At 40.6% G+C, this 19876-nt stretch overlaps 3 protein-coding genes across 5 annotated transcripts; 1 reads left to right on the top strand and 2 right to left on the bottom strand.

Moving 5' to 3' along the window:
- Window positions 1–227: 227 nt before the first annotated feature.
- On the bottom strand, window positions 228–11329 carry LOC103976670 (uncharacterized). Of its 3 annotated transcripts, none has more exons than XM_065097309.1 (13): window positions 10725–11329; window positions 10515–10607; window positions 10339–10425; window positions 10083–10245; window positions 9306–10016; window positions 3698–3840; window positions 3409–3597; window positions 3253–3343; window positions 3015–3183; window positions 2330–2446; window positions 2151–2247; window positions 848–950; window positions 228–645 (listed from the first exon to the last, which is right to left on the bottom strand). In XM_065097309.1, exons 1-12 carry the CDS (start codon window positions 10766–10768, stop codon window positions 854–856), a joined length of 2001 nt encoding a protein of 666 aa, XP_064953381.1. In that variant the 5' UTR covers window positions 10769–11329; the 3' UTR covers window positions 228–645; window positions 848–853. The 3 variants fall into 3 exon arrangements, 2 of the variants coding, with proteins under 2 accessions (XP_064953381.1, XP_064953380.1); XM_065097308.1 differs by having other exon boundaries at window positions 10515–10612; window positions 10725–11327; XR_010484751.1 differs by lacking the exon at window positions 228–645 and adding an exon at window positions 1812–1898 and having other exon boundaries at window positions 910–965; window positions 10515–10612; window positions 10725–11328.
- A 3752-nt stretch (window positions 11330–15081) lies between these two features.
- Window positions 15082–16496, bottom strand: LOC103976671 (AP2/ERF and B3 domain-containing transcription repressor RAV2-like). Its single transcript, XM_009391964.3, has one exon. The coding sequence runs from the start codon at window positions 16283–16285 to the stop codon at window positions 15269–15271; it is 1017 nt and encodes a 338-aa protein (XP_009390239.2). The 5' UTR covers window positions 16286–16496; the 3' UTR covers window positions 15082–15268.
- Window positions 16497–19035: 2539 nt separating this feature from the next.
- On the top strand, window positions 19036–19701 carry LOC135604871 (uncharacterized). Its single transcript, XM_065094525.1, has one exon. It carries the CDS (start codon window positions 19036–19038, stop codon window positions 19699–19701), a length of 666 nt encoding a protein of 221 aa, XP_064950597.1.
- Window positions 19702–19876: the final 175 nt, after the last annotated feature.

Raw genomic sequence — 19876 nt, 5'->3', positions numbered from 1 at the left:
CGGGCAGTTTCGTACGGTGGACTCGCATTAATAGCGTTAGCGCCCGATACCTCATTTCTTCGTCAAGGAAGAAACAGTGTGAAGAGGAAGAGAGAGAGAGAGAGAGAGAGAGAGAGAGAGAGCGAAGGGCTTTGGCTGTAAACAGTTGGCAGAAGATAAACAACGCACGTCACTCGAAGCGCGCATAATAGAAATCAGCACAACCACAGCAGAAGTTTCCATGCACATGACAACTTGTGCGCTTATATTTCGACCATGAACTGAGCTTTTGCTGTCACCTAAAAGAAACAGGGCACCGAGAAAGCATGAGCAGTGGGCAGCAGAGCAGAGGCAGGTCTTTGTTTCTCCCAATTAAAAAAAACAAAAAAAGATGATTTTTTTCTTTTTCTTTTCTGGCTACGCTACGGTAAGCAACGCAGCTTCAGCTTACAGGGCAACAATTGCAACAGAGAATAGCGGGTGTAAAAAAGAAATAAGTTGGCCAAAATTGACACACAAAAAAAAAAACCGTCACTTTGCTGTTGTGTAAACAGCAATTCAACACATTCCTTTTGTGTAAAGAGCAATTCAACTGGCCGTCAGTCAGCACTCCAATCGTTGTTGCATTATATTGCTCGTCTACTGAGCTTCCAATTCTGCATTGACCTATAGTCAAAATTAGAGATGCTAGCCTGCGTTAGCATAACATGAATAAAAAAACTCTTTTGTAGACAACTTGTAAGTAAACACATGCACATAGAAATAAGTACAAGAGGAACAGCTTTAGATAGATTAAAAAAAAGCAGCCACCGCATTTGCAACACAAGGACGTTGTTGAAAGGAAAAAAAAACTGCATTCTCATCTTACATGAACTCATTCTGCACCATGCGTTACAAGCTTCAACTTCAAATGTACATCCTCTGAGTCTTGTTCCAGAAAACCGCCACTCATCTTTTGCCTCCAGTTCCTCCTGTAATGTATGCAACTAATTGTCCACATTAGTAACTTTATTAATAAAATTAAAGAGATTAAAACATTAAATCATCTAAATTATTATATAAAAAAAAAAAAAAGCAGAGAAGGTAAAAACATGGCACAGAATGCAAAAGAACATGACTGGCAACAGAAATCATCAAGGGTATAGAAAGGGGTATTTGGGATATTCACAACTGTTTAATCCCGTTCCTAAGAGCACATGGATTGCATTCATGATGAAACATATAACACTGATATTCTCCCCAAAAAGTGTTTCAAGTCATAAGTTAACCAGATCAAAATGTCCATCGGAGAGTGTTTAGATTTCTATTCAGTACTCAAACTATTACCTCAATGTTGAATAATAAAAAAGATGGGATAAGCATGACTTCACTTACTACCTGTTCATGATATATAAGCTATTATTCACAATAAAAAATGTATTCTTAAGTAAACTAATAAATGTCTAATAGTAGCGCCTTGAATCTAGTTTTGCTTAACTTCCAAATTCTATTCATAATTCTTCACGGCTCTAGACAGAACCTGCCCAAGGAAGTTACAGGATCATGGTCAAATAAAAAAAATTGTGGTTGGACAGTGATTACCCAATCTAGGAAAATTGAGCCTTATGCTGACTGTTGAAGCTGCAATCGATTTGTACCTCGAAACTTAGTTTTTTTACTTTGTTCAAAATGCAGAAGACATACATTCACGTTTCAAATGTTCACATAACTTGTACGCAATGTCATGCTATATAAATCAGAAACATCTACCTCATAGTATATAAACTATCATCTCAATTTACCAAGCAAACATCATCTACCTCAAATCTATATGATCAGTCATCTCAACTTACTAAGGCAAACATCATCATCGGACCAATCTTGGCCAATTAGTAGAAATATGTTATCGCATATAGACACCACCATAATAGAAATCAAGGCTGCACAAGTTCCATCAAACAAGTATTAAGAATTGCCGTTAGCCATTCACTGGTCCACTTGAGAACACAATTTCACTGAAAAAATAGCAAGCAATCAAAAGGGAGCTACTCAAACCCAACTACGTAGGTACTTATCATCTGAAGGATATTTATGGACTATAGAATATCATCTAAAGCAACAAGACATGGATCAGACTGAAAGCCGACAGCAATAAGGGCAATTAGAAACTAATGCATGGGAAGAATCACAACCGTGAAGAAGAAATATGTCTCTCAACTGAGTTCTTTTCCTCTTCAACATATGTAAACCATTTATCCTCAAGCATCACTGAGTCCCAAGTCCTGATATCTGCAGAAAGTTAAAGACAAGACTTCAATATTGTCCTGTTATGACATTTAAAAGACAACAAAGCAATTCTAAGAAGAGAAACCTTGAAGTATAATTTTAGAATTACTACAAAACCCTCCAAGAGTCCAATACACGCGTCCTTCTCCTTCCAAAAATAACGGCTCTGTTCGAACTGCATCTTTTCTTGTGTTATCTGAATCTGTACACAAGGTGAAGAAAATAATGAATGTCAAAAGTGGCTCACAAAACATAATTCTTTAATCACAACTCCTTGTGATTCTCGTCCTGTTCAACCTCTGAATCACCATGGTCTCGAGGGACTCAACCAACCATGATGCTCGGTTAAGTCAACACCTTCGTTACAAGATGAGTCCGATTTGATGATATACACTCGAGGGACTCGACCAAGCATACCATGTCCTCAGGTCACCGGTGACATCTCTATGTCGTAAGCAGGATAGTGAGTCGCGATATAAGTGAGCCTCGAGGGACTCGACCATCTCAACCTACACCGACAATCGGTTCCTACTTATAACGATGGAAGGCCACATGGGTCAATCTAATTGCATCACATTTACTGACTTAATATTATCAAGAGAGATGTTTGTATGATTTGGTCTCCTAATATGACATTATTAGCATCCAACAGGTGAACTAGGACAATCCAATTTAAAGATTGGACATGGTAAGACAATGGAACATAGACGGTTTACAAAGAAACAAGTAAACCAACAAATGAACAAGTAGAAATCAATCTAAAGGCACACCTTTTGGCAATTGTTCCATTATCTCTAGCATCTCAGCATGAGCTTTTTCTGTCTCAGCTCTTATTTGTGAGACAAGATTCTCATGCTCAGCATCAGAATATGATCCTTCCTTCAAAGAAAGCATAGCTTTGGCCACATCATCCTTCAATTTTTTCTTTAGATCCTTTCCCTGCATAAAATCTAAATTTTTAATAACCAACTCAGCAACAAGCTATCAACTAAACTTTGCAGAAAAGACCTTTTTCTTGGCAGCAATAATTGTTTCTTTTGCCTCCTTGTTTCTTTCAATATATTTTTTGTTTTCTTTATCAATCCAGTTCCGTAGTTCCCTGGAAATAAATTGATCAATAAAAATCTGAATATATGACAACCAAGATAAAAGTATGGCACTCACTCAGTTCCAAGTGTTATATCACAGAGAAGATTCAACAATTTGAGCTTATCTGATGCATCCCAACTATCATATGCTAAGGAATCCTTGTTCAAGCATTCCAAAGGTACCTTTAAGGCACATTCAGATTCATTGATGCAGTTAACAGCAGATTGCAGCCACTTATCTCCACTGCTTGAGTATGAAACAGACCTAAAAATTTAGAATAAGAAACAAGTTCACCAGTCATTAGACTAAACATAAAACAAGTGACATAATATTCTATGCATAAATTAAGGGTAAAGTATCATACTCGTTGCCCATGTCCTTCTGAATAAACATCAATAATTTGATGTGAAATTTAACAATTGAAGAGTGCACTCCTCGACGTCCAACACATCCTCTTGATAGTTCTCTGAGAACATTTATAGGTTCTCCTTTCTTTATATCAAGCACCTAAATGATCATAAGTTCAGTAAGGAAAGAATTCAGCTTCCAGCAACATCCTAAATTAATCCAAAAATGAAAGAGTGTGTATAATTAAGTTTTTGCACAAATTAAAAAGAAAGGAACTGACTTCAGATGAAGAAAAAGCAACTCAGTTAAGAGTCCAAACTAACCAGTTCTGGGGACCAAGAACATGAGGACCTTTTTTTTTTCGCAAAATAGTGTAAATGAAGCCTTTGAGGATCAAACATAGTTCCTCATATGTGACAACCTAAACTAATGGAATTGGCAACAGTTTCCCCTGTAAAATTTTGTTGAAGATGATCGATGGGTGTATCTAAGCTTGTCTTATGTTTGTATATTTTTCAGTTTACATAAGACTTCATATATTGTTTTGTTGTTTTCTTGGTATTTTTCATTTTTCTCAGAAATGATTAATCTTTTTATTTGCTAATTACTTTCTTTATCAAGTGACATGGTAAAAAAAATTGTCAGCATTAATTTCAAGTAACACAAATAAAACATTGTGGAACAACTATCCTTCTGGTCAGAAAGAACAAGTTTGGCACCAAGTCCAATCTGCCAACCCAAAAAATTGTGGACCAAGCTTAGTTTACAAGCTGCTATTACATACAAACCAGACTTCTCAATACAAAAGATAATATGTGATTCAACTTTGGTAATTGTTTCCAGAATTTCATATAGTCAAGATTATCTTACTCTATATGTTTTCTCAACATTTATGCAGACTTTTAGAACATTACACAACAATCTATACAATCTAACGCACAAAAGATAGAATGAATTAAATAAATTCTACCATAACAGATTTGCAAAGGCAAAGATGAACGTGACATTCATAGGAAAAATAGGGACATCAACCCAACCCATCACTAAGAAAATCATGAACAAACTTCAGATCACCCAAAACAAGCAAGCTGACAAAACAAAACCTACATTGGACATAATCTGATAATATTAAAGGACGCCTGTCGGGTATGGCAACAGTGAGATTTATTTAAAATTTCAAATCATTGATCTGCATTTAGTCAAACAATTTGCCTGTCTGAAAATGTTTCCTATAAATCAACTTCATGGTTTACTTTTTTCACATCCTAGCTACCACCTTCATAAAGGTGATTCTAGTTTTAGAAGTTCACAATGAGCTGAAAGCTTACAATTTACAGTTGTCTTGCTTTTTTACATAGTTACTACATTTTCCTTTTTCTCTTTGCTAACAAGTTCCAAATTTTCCTTTTAACTTTTATTAAAAACATCAATATTCATAAACATAGTGGAAAAAGTTCTTGATATGAGAACAAATGACAAGAAGGCAGGCCACGACTCACGGTGATAATAGAATTGATAGCAAAACAGATATTGTTCATGCAAGACAAATTATGAAGCACCATCTCTAAGACATTTCATCAAAAAGATGCTGATATGCTATATTGTTACGATCAAATGAATAAAGATATGATAAGAGATCTGTCGATTTTGCAACAATATTTTATAAGCCCAACCCCATGAAATGAACCCAAAAAAATTAAAAGAATAGAAAAAAAAAAGAAAAGGAGGGAGCACAAATTTGATATGAAGAATTTTACCGGTTCACCTAATTTTACAAGCATTGGTACTTCTAAAAGATACCTCCCAGTTGCCGTTTTTGCTTGGAAGGTTCAAGAGAGAGAATTTTTTTTATAAAGCCATAAAGTTCCACAATAATATTAGTAAGCAAGAAGAAATATTTGGGCATAATTTTCCTGGAGATGGTGGTTTCTGCAAAACTCTCAACAGGAAATTTTAACAAAATCACAAGATAGTCATATGTAAAGAATTACAAATCAAAGTGCACACCTCCTCCATCCTGAATGCATCATCCTTATTCATGGATTCATTGATTTAAAGCCAAAACAGTAGTTTGAAGGATCATCTCAAAATATATATATTCTTAATTTTAAATGGAGCAACCATCATCTAGATTTCCCTACTGTATAAAAATCAACAATTCTAAGAAAAAAAGAAAAAGAAAATTCAACATACCCATCTATTTAATGGATTAAAATATTATTTTGACCTAGAGCTAATGAAAAAATGGTCCCAAATCAAAGACTAGCATATGCTTTCTTTAAGTTTCACATTGTGTACCATCTGTTTGCTTTTATTTACCCATCTATTTAATGGATTAAAATAATATTTTGACCATAGAGCTAATGAAAAAATGGTCACAAATCAAAAACTAGTGTATGGCTTCTTTAAGTTTCACATCACATACCATCTGTTTGCTTTTATTATTAAAAAGCATATCAACTTTCTATTTGATAAGGGTTAACTCCTATACTGACCAATGATCAGTAAACAAATTCAACTCGAGGAGACAACAGTCAACAGTGCAATCTAAACATAAGGTCTCTTAAAGCAGTGATTCACCTCAGCTAAAGATATTTAGATTTTACTGAACACTTTTGACATAATCTAAAGACAGAATGAAGAATCATTTCAGCTTCTTCAACAATTTTGAGCTTAAGGCAAAGTAGGTCTTCTCATGTCTGTAACCAGTAAGAACCTAAGAAGATGTATGGTTGAGTACCAACTACGTCTAAACTAGTGACCAAAAATATTACAATTTACCACTTGGTTCTAAAACATTTTGCTTCACATAAATCAGTACCAAACTTTTAGAAGAAAAATGCATATTTAGGGCCAATTATTAACCATAATAATTAGGCATAAAATACTTTTGATATGCCAAAGAAAGGTCCCTGATATTTTTGTCATAATTTAAAAGGCTTAATTGTTCATTAAAGGGGCCATTGCCATGAGTGTATTAGCATTTAATGCATTTGTTGACAGGCAATATCATAATTAATTTCAGAATACTAGCTTAATATACTCATCTAATCAATCAATTAATTATTGCACTTCAGCATTATCTTAATACTTTCACTCTTCAAATCCAGGTACATATCAACAACTAATTTGCAATACATTTAACAACAAACTTAATTTCAAGATGTCACAATTATCTAGAAGGCAAAAACATAGCTGCATAAGAAACGTAATATTGTAATGATCCCCTCTCTGGCCAAAAATATCACCAATTTTGGAACCCCGACTGTCGTATAGAGAGAGTCAATCAAATTGGTTGCAACCAGCATCTTATTTCCTAAACTGGTAGTTAAATCACTTTTTTTTGGAGATATTGATGATATTTGACAAAAACATTCTCTGTCTCTTCACTATAGATTCATATTCTATTTTTGTCCAAGGAAATAGAAGAAGAATAAAAAATTAAAGCGAACATCACTGAGATGATTTATTAATATATGCTGACACTAGGAGATAACGGAACATCAAAAGCCTAACAAGACATAGCTATCACTTGAAGAACCTGCAGAACTTACTATATGGAAACATAATGTTTGATTATAATGGGGAAGGAATGGCTTTCCTTTCTTCTACAGCCTTTCTCTCAAATTCTTCCTATCATAAATTCTTCAATAATGTCTTCATTCCAATTTCCTAATGAAATGATATTCAGATAGTTGACTTTACCTTTTTTTCCTTTACAAGAAAATTGTAATATCTTTAGTGGCCCAATCATCATCATTCTTTTGCTATTTCCTATGTGAATCATTATTTGTTAGGCACCTGCATATTCTGTTATACTCCTTTCTATTTCACATATTTTTGCCAATTTGGTCATCTAAAATCAGTATCACCAAAATCATTCTACTATGTCCTCTATTCTTTTGCCTTTCTGGGTTAAGCAAAGAAAAGCATAAATGGAAGAACCAATGAGTTTGCCAGTTTTTTTGGAAGAAATGGCAACCATCATCACCATCCAATGCTTGTCCCATCAATATGGGAACAACCGCAAAGCAAACATCAGAATCGAGAATGACACAACTTTTGCTAATTTTATAAATGAACAGCAACTCAATGTCAATTCCCTGTATACATTTCCTAGCCATAGATAATCTAAGCAATAGATAAACATGCTCCAAACCTAAAAGCTTGGATAGAATATAGAAAGACATCTAGGAGTGTAATATAGGCAAGCTAAACAAGCCTACCGAAAATTTTTACACCAATATGTCACAAAACCTATAAAACACAAATAATTCAAATTTCTCATGTTATCCACATTGAATATTTGTCAAACAAGAAGCATATAGATACTTCTTAGATGTCTTAAATGCTTTCTTAAAGTATCTAACTTAAAAAATAATTATTCAAAAGCACATAGTTTTAGGATACTTGGAACACTTTGCATATGCTTATTGGAAGAGTTTATTTGTCTTTTTCAAAGTCAATTTAGGCAAGCTGAGGGCGTCGGGCTTCGGTTGGATCAATGTACGCAACCTTATATCACCAACATATTTCGAGAGTCTATTACTTGAACCCCTAGAGACCAAAGGAATAACCTTATCATTATACCAAGCCCAACCTCTAAGTCTAGATAAGTTGAATATACGCTTAATATGTTCTTCTCATTCTACGAAGCATAAAATTAGCACCAATGAAATTAAAGTAATGGGACATCATTACGAAGAGTGTCCATCATTCTCAAAATTCTTGAAGCTCTATAACCTAAAATACTTTCCTATGATGAATAGTATAAGAAAACTAGGAATGACGTAATACAAATTTGACAATAGTCTCCCTAGCATAGGACCACTAGTTACTTAGTTGTTATTATTTAGCATGACACAAAATAAAACATAATAAGAACATAAATAAGAACTAAGCTTTGTCATACAAATTGAGAAGAACTAAATAATCCTTATGGCTACACGGGATACTAGTTACTTTTTTGTGATTATTCATTGTGATGTATAACTAAATATTATAATAATATAAATAAGCGTTATGCTTGTCATATAAAGAGTGTATATTTGCACATTTTAGTGTTGCAGAAGTTCCATATTATTATCCTACTTATTCGAGATTTACGCATTGGCATATATCATCATATATTCATAGATCAAGGGAACAAACAGAAATTGTTTTTTTATAACCACCATCATGTTAGGTATGAACCATTAATTAATATCACATAATGTGTTATCCATATATGTTTTGATTACAAAGCCCACACTAATGACAATATTTCCAAAGAAAACACTATAAAGTGCACAGCTTGGTGCAGTACAAACAGGGCTTTGATCTTTGCTCTGCAAGTGAGCAGAGATACAAATACAGACTTCAAATTTGCCATGCAAATGAGCAACTCAGTAGAATCACACCGTAAGAACAAATCTTAAAAACCTAAAAGTACTGCACTGAACCTAGTTGAGTGTTAGCAAAAGACCAGACCTAAAACTCATAAGAAAGACACTACATTTGCATAAACAAAAGGACACCCAAGCGCATAAGACTTCCACCAATGAGGCTCCTTCTAATGCATGATATCATATCAGCATTTAACATAATGATCCTTTTAAATCACACTAAGCAATGTAGCATTATACCTCTGAAAATGCATTGCAGAATTCCAAAAATTGCAAAGCTGCACCAACATCCTCAGCTGCCCAATCAACCCCTGCAACCTCTATTAATGGTGCACCCTGAGGAATCACAATTGCTAAATTCTCACGTTCAGTAGGGTTGTTGCTACCATATTTCCTGGACTTTCGATCTTTCACCAGTTGTTTGAGTTTGACTTTTTTGTTTGGTAAGCCAGCTGACACTTTTTCCTCAACAATATTTGAGTATTTATTACCATGTTTCTTGATCTTGTGTACTTTGCGCGAAGGTTTGCCTTGGACATTATGAATTTTTTTCTTGCCAGAAACTTTTATTGCATCTGTATTTAGCCAATTATCTGTATAATCATTTTGTTGTTCAGGAGAATTTGGCAAATGTTGCAAACCTTTGAGTTGATCATTAATGCAATTCATATGGACAGGCTTATCATTATTTGGCTGCATCTCTGTATTGCCATTCTTCACAAAGGGTTTCTTTTCATCCTGCTTTTGTGTATCATCATCCTTTGGTTTTGCATTGCTTCTACAGAGCCCAATTACATTCTCACCGCCACACTCACTGTCACGCTTTAGTTTTTTCGATGCTCTTTTTGTTTCTTTTTTCGCATGTGAATTACCTTTCTTGTCATCACCACCAACAGAAGGCTCATCAAGGTGATTTTCCTTGCCATGACTTCTTTTATGAGCCACCAACCCCTTCAGTGAACAATGCTAACTTATCAGCACAAGAACGGCAAAAAACCAAGTGAGCATAAATCAAACCTTTTTATAGACGTCAGGGCTTGCCGCGCTCAAACTTCTCAGTCCATTTGCAGCAGCCAACACATCAGATCCCTGCTTATAAAGTAATTCATGCACCGAAGAGAACCCAGTCGCCTTGGCGGTGTGGATGAGAATTCCTGTCGGCAGGTGACCCTTCTTCTTCCTACAAAGTTAAGACCCACAGCCATTTTTTATTGCAACAATAAAAGGAGTGAAAATTCATAAACCTAATTCCGAGCGCAGGGAGAGAAACTACATGCAGCAGCTACAGTTGCAAACGCCACGGCATTTGGGGCAACTCCAGTCTTGCATCAGAGCAACCTCTTCAGCCTTCTCCCCATACCTGAATTACCGCAAACGCCTGTCGTAGTTACCTCAGATCGAAACACGATCTAAAGCGAAAGCGCACGAACATCATAAATCTAAACAAACCTATTGAGGAGACATTTGTAGCAAAACTTTATGGGGCAGGGCTTGTCCTTCCGAATCTGCCTGCACGGTGCCCCAAAATCCGTTGTCCTCTGCCTGCACTGCGAAAATCGCAAATGAAAAGTATAAAAAAGGGAAACTCCGAGGATTCGGTCACTCAGATTAAGAAAGTTTGGATAGAGAGACGGGGTTCACAAAGATCTTCTTGACTACCTGATGGCAAGACTTGCCATTCTCGGAGTCGTAGGTTCGGCCATGGGCAACTCGAACGCCGAGCGATTTGTTGTGCTTGGATGGAGACGAGACGGCGGTCGGAGAGGCCTCGGCGGGGTTCTTGATATCCTCCGTGGCCGGGTCGCCTTCGGTGGTGGCGTTGTGGGGCACGGCCATGGGATCGGAAAGGCAGATGAGGGGGTGGGTCGACGGGGATTTCCTCTCTTTGGGAAGGAGAAGAATGGAGACGAGGGTACGAAGAGGGAAGGGAATTCGTGAAATTTTGGAGTTCGATTTGAAATGGCGCCCTAAATTTTTGGGGGAAGGGGAAATGCTTCTCGGAGTTGGAAATTTACCGGGCATGGTTCCGCCTCATAAATTTTGGCTCTACATTCTAGAATTCTACCCGCTTCTACACCTTCTACATCATTGGGCATGGAGGTGACACACTGCCCGGTCCCAAGCATGCGGACACCAAAGACTGACGGTGAAAAGAAACGGAAGCCGGTAACGAGCTGAAGCTGCGAACCGACTCTTCTCGCCCCTCAGATGTCCGCCACCGCAGATCGTCGACTTCAGTTGGTGGTGTTGGATGACCTCGGTGCGACGCAGCGTCCGCCGGCATCGACCCTAATTCTCTGTATGGGGCCCACTTACGCATCCAATGACCCACCGTCTGATTATAAAGAAAGCAAGTGGATGTGCGGCACGTCAGTCGTGACCTGAATTCGTTCGCGCGTTCTCGTCACCGACTTGCCATCCCAGCCGTCCGCTGTGGGATCCACGTGCTCCTCCAATCGTATACTTTATGGGTCCCACGACGAAACTGTGGACCCAAGTCAAGTCAACGTCGCTTTGTAACGTTGACCGAAGTGCGCCAAGCATTTATCCGGCCCCGTGCTTTCGGAATCTGCAGATAGAATACGTGCGTTGGGAAGCTGCATGCAACTTTCCTTCTTCCTCCAAACACGACCGCTGACCGATACAAAAGGAATAATTTCCATCTTCCGAAATCCGAAGAGAAAAAAATACAAGTGTTTTGTCATAATAATTAGTATTTGATCCACGCATTGGTACAAGAAAAGTCAACATTTTCATTGAATGCAAGCGTGAGCATAATTTAGAATAGTTTTATGAAATATCCAAATTTCTATTGAAGATAAAGTTTAATCTATCTTTGTATTTGGAATCAAATAACTTCTTCCGTATAATAGTGCCAACATGGATTAGCTGTGGTTCATGTTACGGCCGTATGACTAATCCATGATGGTTTTATGTAATCGCTTCGATGACAGATTCTTCGAGCAACTAAGTTAGAGATCCACCGACTTGGCAATATGTAGATGACAGATTTCCTTGATATAAAATAATTATCATTTTTATCCATTTTTCTTTGCCATGGTTGACACCGAATCAAAATATTTCCATCACAAACCCTTTTTCTTATTATGATCAAGGCTTTTGATCCAATTTTTGCTTCTTAAAACTGGTGCTCTCCAAAAAAAGGTATGTTTTACTATATCCTCAATTATTCAAGGTATATGTCCAATAAACTCAAGTTAACTACTACTAGTCATGGTTGTCGTTGAATTGTAATAAAATGTAAATTTTAATTACCTATAAATATTCTTTGATGCTCACATAAATTATTTGACTCTTCATTTTTTTCGATATTTTTTTAATGGAACATTAATGTCAGTTTTAGTTTTAATATTAAGTTAATGGTCAACTAACGGATATTAAATGCAAAATAGCATATCTTCAAGTTTTAATGGATATATATATATATCATTTTTGTCAAAAAAACTATTAGCCACAATTTGTTGGAGATGATTGGCATCAGACTTTAATGGATGATGCATGTCTTGGCGGTAGCCACTCGTAGAAGGTGAGGTTGTTCTCTGCTATCAGAGTCCTCATTCAAGTTCGGTGTGGACTTAATTAAGAGGAAGATCACACCGTTTGGATGGACGATCTCAAAAGATGCAGAAAAGGATAAAGGATTCGGATGCAACTTGTGAACATGATGATGTGAAGCTTCTAAGAGACGCTGAAATATATTCAAATAAACAAAAACAGTGTCAAATAATAGACTGCATGTTGAGCTACCCGACACGTAACATCTCAACCTCAACAACGAAGGTCGCCGCATCAGCAACTCAACTACGACGTGTAAATCGCACAAGGAGCGATTGAGCTACGTAAGCGACGCCAGCAGACGTTGTGCCACCTTAGCAAGTGGTTGAGCATAGTCAGCAAACGTTACGACACTTTAGGAGGTGGTTCAATGTCGGCAAACGTTATACCACCTTTGCAAGTGGTTGAGCCACATCAACGTCAATAAACGTTATGCCACCTTAGCAGGTGATCGAGATAAGTTAGCAGATGTTACACCAATGTGGCAAGTGATTGAGCCACGTTAGTTGTTCCACCTCCACCACCATCTCAGAAGGAGGTTACAACAATTGCCTAAACCGCCAACGACCACAAGGAGCTAGTTATAAATACAAACTCTTTCACCTCTATTTTTCTTCCGCCTCCGGTATTACTGATTTAAGCTTTGGAAAGTTCAAGTCGAGCTACCTACCCCTGGTGTCAGTAAACGATTATGCCAGCAAGTGATTGAGCCAAATCAGCAAATGTTACACCATTGTGCAAGTGATTGAGCCACATCAATGAAGATTATTCCCGATGAAAATAATAGAAAATAAGAATAATTATTGAAGAAGTTTTATTGAAGAAGTAAAATAGCTTAAATACATTAACACGTCGCTCTCCTATTTATACAGATTAAGAAAAAGAATATTTCTCAACAGAATAGAAGATTTTTCTCGACAGAATAGAAAGATTTCCCCGTATAGTTAGGAAAATCTTATCTTCTAACTATAAAGTGACTTAAAGTTTGAATGGATCGAATCGGGCTATTCCTGACCTCGGTGTTTTATATGATCTCGGATGACACATCAGGAATTAGATAATATCTAGATTCCAACGATAGATTTCTCTTTTATCATTCTGGATGTCTGATGAACTTGGAGTTAACACTGATCAAGCAATATGCAGAGTCATCTTTATACTCTTTGAAATTTGGCTCAAGAAAACGAAAAATATAAGTTTTTCTTTGAGAGGTGGTATAGATCCATGATATGAAACAGTGTTAATTGACTCATGACCAATAGAGAATATATTGGTCTACGTAATGCATCAGCTGCTCACATTTTGGCCAACCTTTTATGACATGCAGTTGATCTCTCATGATACTGTACTGTAAGTACGCGGAAGAACAAGAACTCAGATCTATCCACCGGTGGCAGAATCCAACATATGGTTTGGTTCAATAATCTGATGCAGTTGTTTGCGGTCCCAGAACATGGCCTAATATCTAGCCTGGTGGTGTTGTTTAACATGAAGAGTTGTGAGAGTTGACCATCGTCTACAAGGCCAGTAAGGTTGCACATCCTCTTCGAGGATTAACATGTTCTTCCGCTGGAGATCTGTGGTAGAATTAAGTATTGTTTAGTTCCTTGTGCAAAAGACAACTTGGTCATATGTTATGAGATTCAATATATAGGTTTACAGCTGCAGATACCATTCAAAAGTGGCCTGTGTCGTTCGGATATCCTGTGAATGCTATTAACACCCACACCCACCCATCAAGACTTCCACCTTTTCAGACATCCAATGTCAATGGTCCGTTAAAGGAGGCAAACCCTAAGAAGAATTAGAACACGAGGGCAATATTATAATAGAAAAGCACATAAGGTATTAATTGACCTGCGGCCAGCTATTACCATTGCCTTGGAGTGGTGGCTACCTCATTCGACCGTAAACCTTCTGCTCGTTGTTCGCTGATATATCTCCTCCGTTGACGAGATGGAACGCAGTCGAATTAGGAATTAGGCTCACAGAAAAGAAAACAACCGAGGAATACAATCGTTTTGCATGCTGCCCAGGAACAGATGCTGATTCATATCTACGAGGAATATAATTGAGCGAGCTTAATTATTAATTTGGGTTTGGCAATAATATTCTCCTTCCCTGTTTCCATATCTACGAGGAATATTTTACTCAACAATAATCTTTTGCCTACATTCTGACACGCACAAGAAGCCACATTTTTATCGTACCGGACACACTGTGCCTTTGAACTAAAAGCTTGCAGTGTTTAGACTTGTGGCTCAATTCATAGTTGTTTAAACAGGCAACAAAGTCATGAAAGACTTGTTTGAAGTGCATTGGGATCTCTGTTCTGGTCATTTGACTATAATTTCTGTCAAGTTAAAGCCCACTAGTTCAAGTAAATGTCAATTTGAATGTCTTGCTCGAAGGATACCCAGCTTCGTTCATGCTACCAAAGTCAATGAACTTTCAGATTTTTCTTTTCATTTTAACTTAATTTTAGCAAGCCAATTCTCCCTAATAATTCATGGATTTACAAGCAATTAACACATAACACAATGTACATTCCTTTTGTGTTTTGCGTTGTTTCATGAAACAAAGGCGAAACGAAGAACAGAATGGGAAGAATTTGGAGGATAAAATCACTACAATGTCTCTACGAATGGCTTCTCGAGGGGCTTTGGCGGTGGAAAAAACTCCGTCGCCTCCCTTCCCCTCTTCCATTCGCCATGGCTGGCCGGCAATTCTGATATGTTGACGCCGAACAGCCTAATAACCGATGGCAAGGATGGATTGTTGGCGACTGCACCAGTCCTGCAGTTGATGTACAGCTGCTTCTCCGGCCCGGTGGATCGCCAGAAACTGACCAGATCCCCGGCCTTCAGGCCCTTCTCCTTCACGTACCGGCTCCAGCCTTTGGTCAGCACGTAGCTCTGGCTACTGTTCCAATACGAGTACCTAAACCTCCACACCCTTCCACTGGCATCCTCGAAGTTGAGCAGCACTCCCTTGCATGCGAGGCTACTGCCGCTCTTCGACGGGAAATGCTTCTCGGCGTGATGCTTCGGTATCACCAGCCTGTTCAACTTCCCGACGTCGCTGGGAGTGACAACCTTGTCGAGCAAGAACTCGCGAGCCGATCGCGAGTAGCCGGGTGTCTTCCTCCGGCCCACGGTCGCGCTCCGGCCAGCCCCGAAGGCTCGCTTGCTCTGCTGGAGTTCGTCACGGTACGTGTGCTTGCGCAGCATGTCCACGATCTCGGCCTTGGAGTGCGCGGCGAGGAAGGAGAGCTCGCCGGCATCGTCGTAGGCGGAGTCCGACAGAGGCCTGAAGTTGGTGACGGCGTCGCGGCCCCGGAAGCGCTGTGCAGCGACGTCGTAGGTGCGTGCGGCCTCGGCTTCATCGCCGAAGGTGCCGAGCCACACTCGGTTGTGCCTCTCGTAGATCTGGGCGCCCCACCGGCCGTTCGGCTGGGGGACGACGCCTTTGTACTGAGATGAGGTCAGCTTCCTCGACTCGGCTTCGGTTCCTCCTCTGGGAATCGGGTCGAGCACCACACTCGCGCCGCTGCCCATTCGCTGCAGCGCCTCCATCACATGTAGCGGCGCCTGTAGCCGCTTCTCCGAGTCGCTCGATGCCTCTTCCACACAGCTAGAGTCCATGGCTGTGCTAACAACAGATGGTTTCGTACAGAAAGGCAAGGAAGAGAGGTTGGGTTGAATCCTTTGCAGGAGGACTCAAGGCCTCATATAGACTTCGATGTAAGCTTGTTGCGGTCAAGATTGATTGTGTGGCTTGCAAATGTGTATCCTTCATGTGAAGTTCTTGAGGAAGGATGGCGTGAGTCAACTATGTGGAGGTGGGAGGAAGATTCCAGGGAGCTGTTTCCCTCTCTATCTCTCTGCTTCTCTTCTCTTCTCCTCTTGTGGTGTCAAGTGAGAGAGAGAGAGAGTCGAATGGAGATGGTAGTGGGACCTGAACAGAGGCAAGTGGGATCGAGTGGGGTTCACATGAATGTTGTAGCATGTGGCCAAATGCATCCCCTGAGCTTTCGTTGCCGCAGCTGCTGACTGCCACATGAATGTCTCTCTCTCTCTCTCTCTCCTATCTATCTCCAAGTCTGCGCATGCATGCAGCTGCCTCCGAGATATGGTAATAAATAAATGTTGGGCTCATCCGCGAGGAACACATAAATGTAGGAGGTGAAATATTATCCATGTATTAATATTTTATTAGTGTAAATTGATTTTCCCATGTCAAGTATCACGGGTAGCTATGGTTGCTATATTCGTTTGGGTTGCTCTCTCTTTATGACTGGATCACAATCAGTGTTTCCATAGGTTCATATTTTTGACTGTTCAGTGTTTCCTTAGGGTTGAACGAACACCGATGGGAACCCCGGTATCCTCATCTTTTCTTCGACCTAATCTCGTAGAAACGGTCGTAAGTTGACTCGGTCGTCCCTCCTTTGGATGATGAGCCTCGTCGACTACTGGTGAAGTTGCTGACGGTGGGGAGTGTGATCACAACAATGAGCGAGCACAAGGAGAAGACGATGGACGCCAACGTCTGAACCTACGATTACGAACTCGAACGCCTTCGCATGCTAAAAACATTTCAATGTACAACCCAACAGGTGTCTTAAGCTGCACTGTCAAGATCATGGCCAACCAAAGCATTAAACCCAATGAATCATATGTTATCGTTCCCGAAAGGTAATACTTGATCATGGTGGCACTGTGGCACGTTGTGCATCAAATTATACACCTCGATGCTCGTAGATTGGTGATGGATTATGGAGAATACTAAAACCAAGAGATGACCCTACATCAACGGGACCAAACGAGGAGTCAGCCCATCGTGCTTAACGGAGAAGAGAAGTGTTTTCTTTTCCCATTTACAATAACAAAAAAAAAAAAAATCGACGTGTTATAGTTTCATGGCATAAAAATACTTTTTAACTCTGATAAGCTCGATTACTTACTGATATAGGGCATATTTTGGTAATCTGCCCTCTAACTACTATTCACGGTCACATCAGCATCAAGGACAACACATCGGATCATACCCCTCGGTCAACTCTATTCCGCAAGGGTTGGACGATGCCAATCGAGTACGGCGCTGTCCTGCAAAGATCGGGACAGCACCGACCGAGTACAATGCCATCCCGTAAAGACCGGGTCGGCGCCGACCAAGTACAACGCCATCTCGTAAAGACCGGGTCGGCGCCAACCGAGGACAGCACATTCTGCAAGAGTCGAGACGACGCCGACCTAGTACAACACCGACAATCATAAATATGACAGGTACGACTGGTCCCTTGACGGAAGGATAAAAACCCCTCGTGGGGCCAATAACAATAGGTCTTTGGCTCATTTTCCACCCAGTGCTAACAAGATCTTCGGAGGGGTCGAAGTTGGAAGCCCCCTTCCCAACCCCGACCTGTGTGCAGAGACTATAGATAGAGAGGCAGGCGGCCAACCAAGGGGAGCTTCCAGACTCTGAAGCCAGAGCCCAAGCCCACCCTCACTGGACGACGATCCCTACCACCCAAGAGCTAACGTGGATGATCTTGCACACCCGGGACCGAACCAAGCCATGTTGAATCCCTTTGCCATGGCGTAAAGGATTACTATCATATTGGTGCTAGAATGAGGGCCCGATGTCGCAAGATCATTCTCAGCCGGGCAACATAGCCGAATAATTAGGCAACAAATGCCTCTCGACCCAATTGACTCCCGGGCTCGGGGAACAACTCCCACCCACTCCTAAGCTAGAGGCGAATGGCTCCTTGGCCACCCCGGGGCGCTATTGGCGATTGTTCACGAACTCGGGGTTATCATTCCTAGGAATGGCTACTGCTCATCTTTCTACCTCCATCGAAGCATTCTTCAACCTGACGCACCAAGTTCAGGTTCTAGCGGGGATAATGCAAACCATCGTCACCCTCGGACAGCTCCTAACACACTCATCCATGTCGCAACGGGAGTTGCCGCCTCCTGTGCCCGTGTAGCCTCCACCCTCACCAGTGTCGCCTCTGATCCCCCAGCAGCCCGCAATGATGGATGTCATCTCCTCACCCGAGCGACGGTTGAACCCGAGGCCAATCCCCATGCGCAGCACACGAAGCCTCCGACACCCTCGTTCCGATAGTCCCGAACCCGACACATTGTCGTCCGACTCGGCAGACTCTCTCCGGGCACAACTGCGCTCGGTAAATCGGCACCTAGATGAGATTTAGCAAGAGTTCCACAAGTCCAAAGATGAGCTTGGTGAGGCCTCTTCAGGGGGATCGCCTTTCACCCCTAAGATTTAGGACAAGTCAGTCCCACCGAGCTTCCGCCTCCCGGTTCTTGAAGCTTATGATGGCAGCTCCGACCTGACGGAACATGTCACCGCCTTTCGAGCCCTGATGACTTTGTACGACACCTCGAATGCCCTCATGTGCAAGGCATTCCCGATCTCGCTTCGGGGCCCAGCTCGGATGCAGTACAATCGACTTAGGCCAGCTTCAATTGCCACCTTTGACCAGTTGGCCAGAGAATTTGAACTCAACTTCCTAGCCAGTGTGCGACCGAAGCCGTCCGCAACCCTGCTCCTCGGCCTCAGCCAAAAGGACGACGAGCCACTTTCTCATTTTGTGACTCACTTTGCTACTAAGATTCGGGGGCTGCCCGACACTCATCCCTCTTTAATAATGCAGGTGTTCTTGATGGGGCTCCGACCTTCTAGATTCTTTTGGTCGCTGGTTGAGCGGCCGCCAACGGCTATACCCGAAATGCTTCAGCACGCCAACCAATATGTAGCCGTCGAAGCTTTGATGGCGGGAAAGAGCAAGGAGCACAAGAGGCTGCTAAGAAAGAGGATCGACCAACCCGATGCACCACCCCCAAGGCTCCTACTCCTACCTTTGAACTCCTCTAGGATGAAGATATTCTTGCAAATCAAGGAAAAGGGACTCCTAAAGGCCCCTAACCCGATGAGGGCACCGTGTGAGCTCAGAGATCGCTTGAAGTACTGCTGGTTTCATCGCGACTACGGACACGATACCAAGGAGTGTCGTGACCTCAAGAACTAGATTGAAGAGCTCATATGTCGGGGGCATCTAGGTCGCTACATTGGGAGAACCCGCGAGCTGTCACGTCCGATCGAAAAATAGATTGATGTGATCAGCGATGGTCCGACATCATAGCGTAATAGCATAGCGGGGCAGAAGGCTTATGCCCGAGCAGTCATTGAAAAACGCCTGCAGT

The sequence above is a fragment of the Musa acuminata genome, chromosome BXJ2-2 (genome assembly GCF_036884655.1).
Source record: "Musa acuminata AAA Group cultivar baxijiao chromosome BXJ2-2, Cavendish_Baxijiao_AAA, whole genome shotgun sequence".
Classification (NCBI taxonomy): Eukaryota; Viridiplantae; Streptophyta; class Magnoliopsida; order Zingiberales; family Musaceae; genus Musa; species Musa acuminata.
The sequence above is the reverse complement of the archived record's forward strand: the minus strand, read 5'-3'. Positions and strand labels throughout refer to the sequence as shown.

Excerpts from the sequence above, each read along its gene's own strand:
- LOC103976671 (XM_009391964.3), bottom strand. The coding sequence starts at position 16,285 with ATGGACTCTAGCTGTGTGGAAGAGGCATCGAGCGACTCGGAGAAGCGG.
- LOC135604871 (XM_065094525.1), top strand. The coding sequence starts at position 19,036 with ATGACTTTGTACGACACCTCGAATGCCCTCATGTGCAAGGCATTCCCG.
- LOC103976670 (XM_065097308.1), bottom strand. The coding sequence starts at position 11,087 with ATGCCCGGTAAATTTCCAACTCCGAGAAGCATTTCCCCTTCCCCCAAA. Across the intron at positions 10,613-10,724 it reads ATGGCAAGTCTTGCCATCAG|TGCAGGCAGAGGACAACGGA; the intron begins GTAGTCAAGAAG and ends CGATTTTCGCAG. Across the intron at positions 10,246-10,338 it reads TGCAACTGTAGCTGCTGCAT|GAAGAAGAAGGGTCACCTGC; the intron begins GTAGTTTCTCTC and ends TTAACTTTGTAG.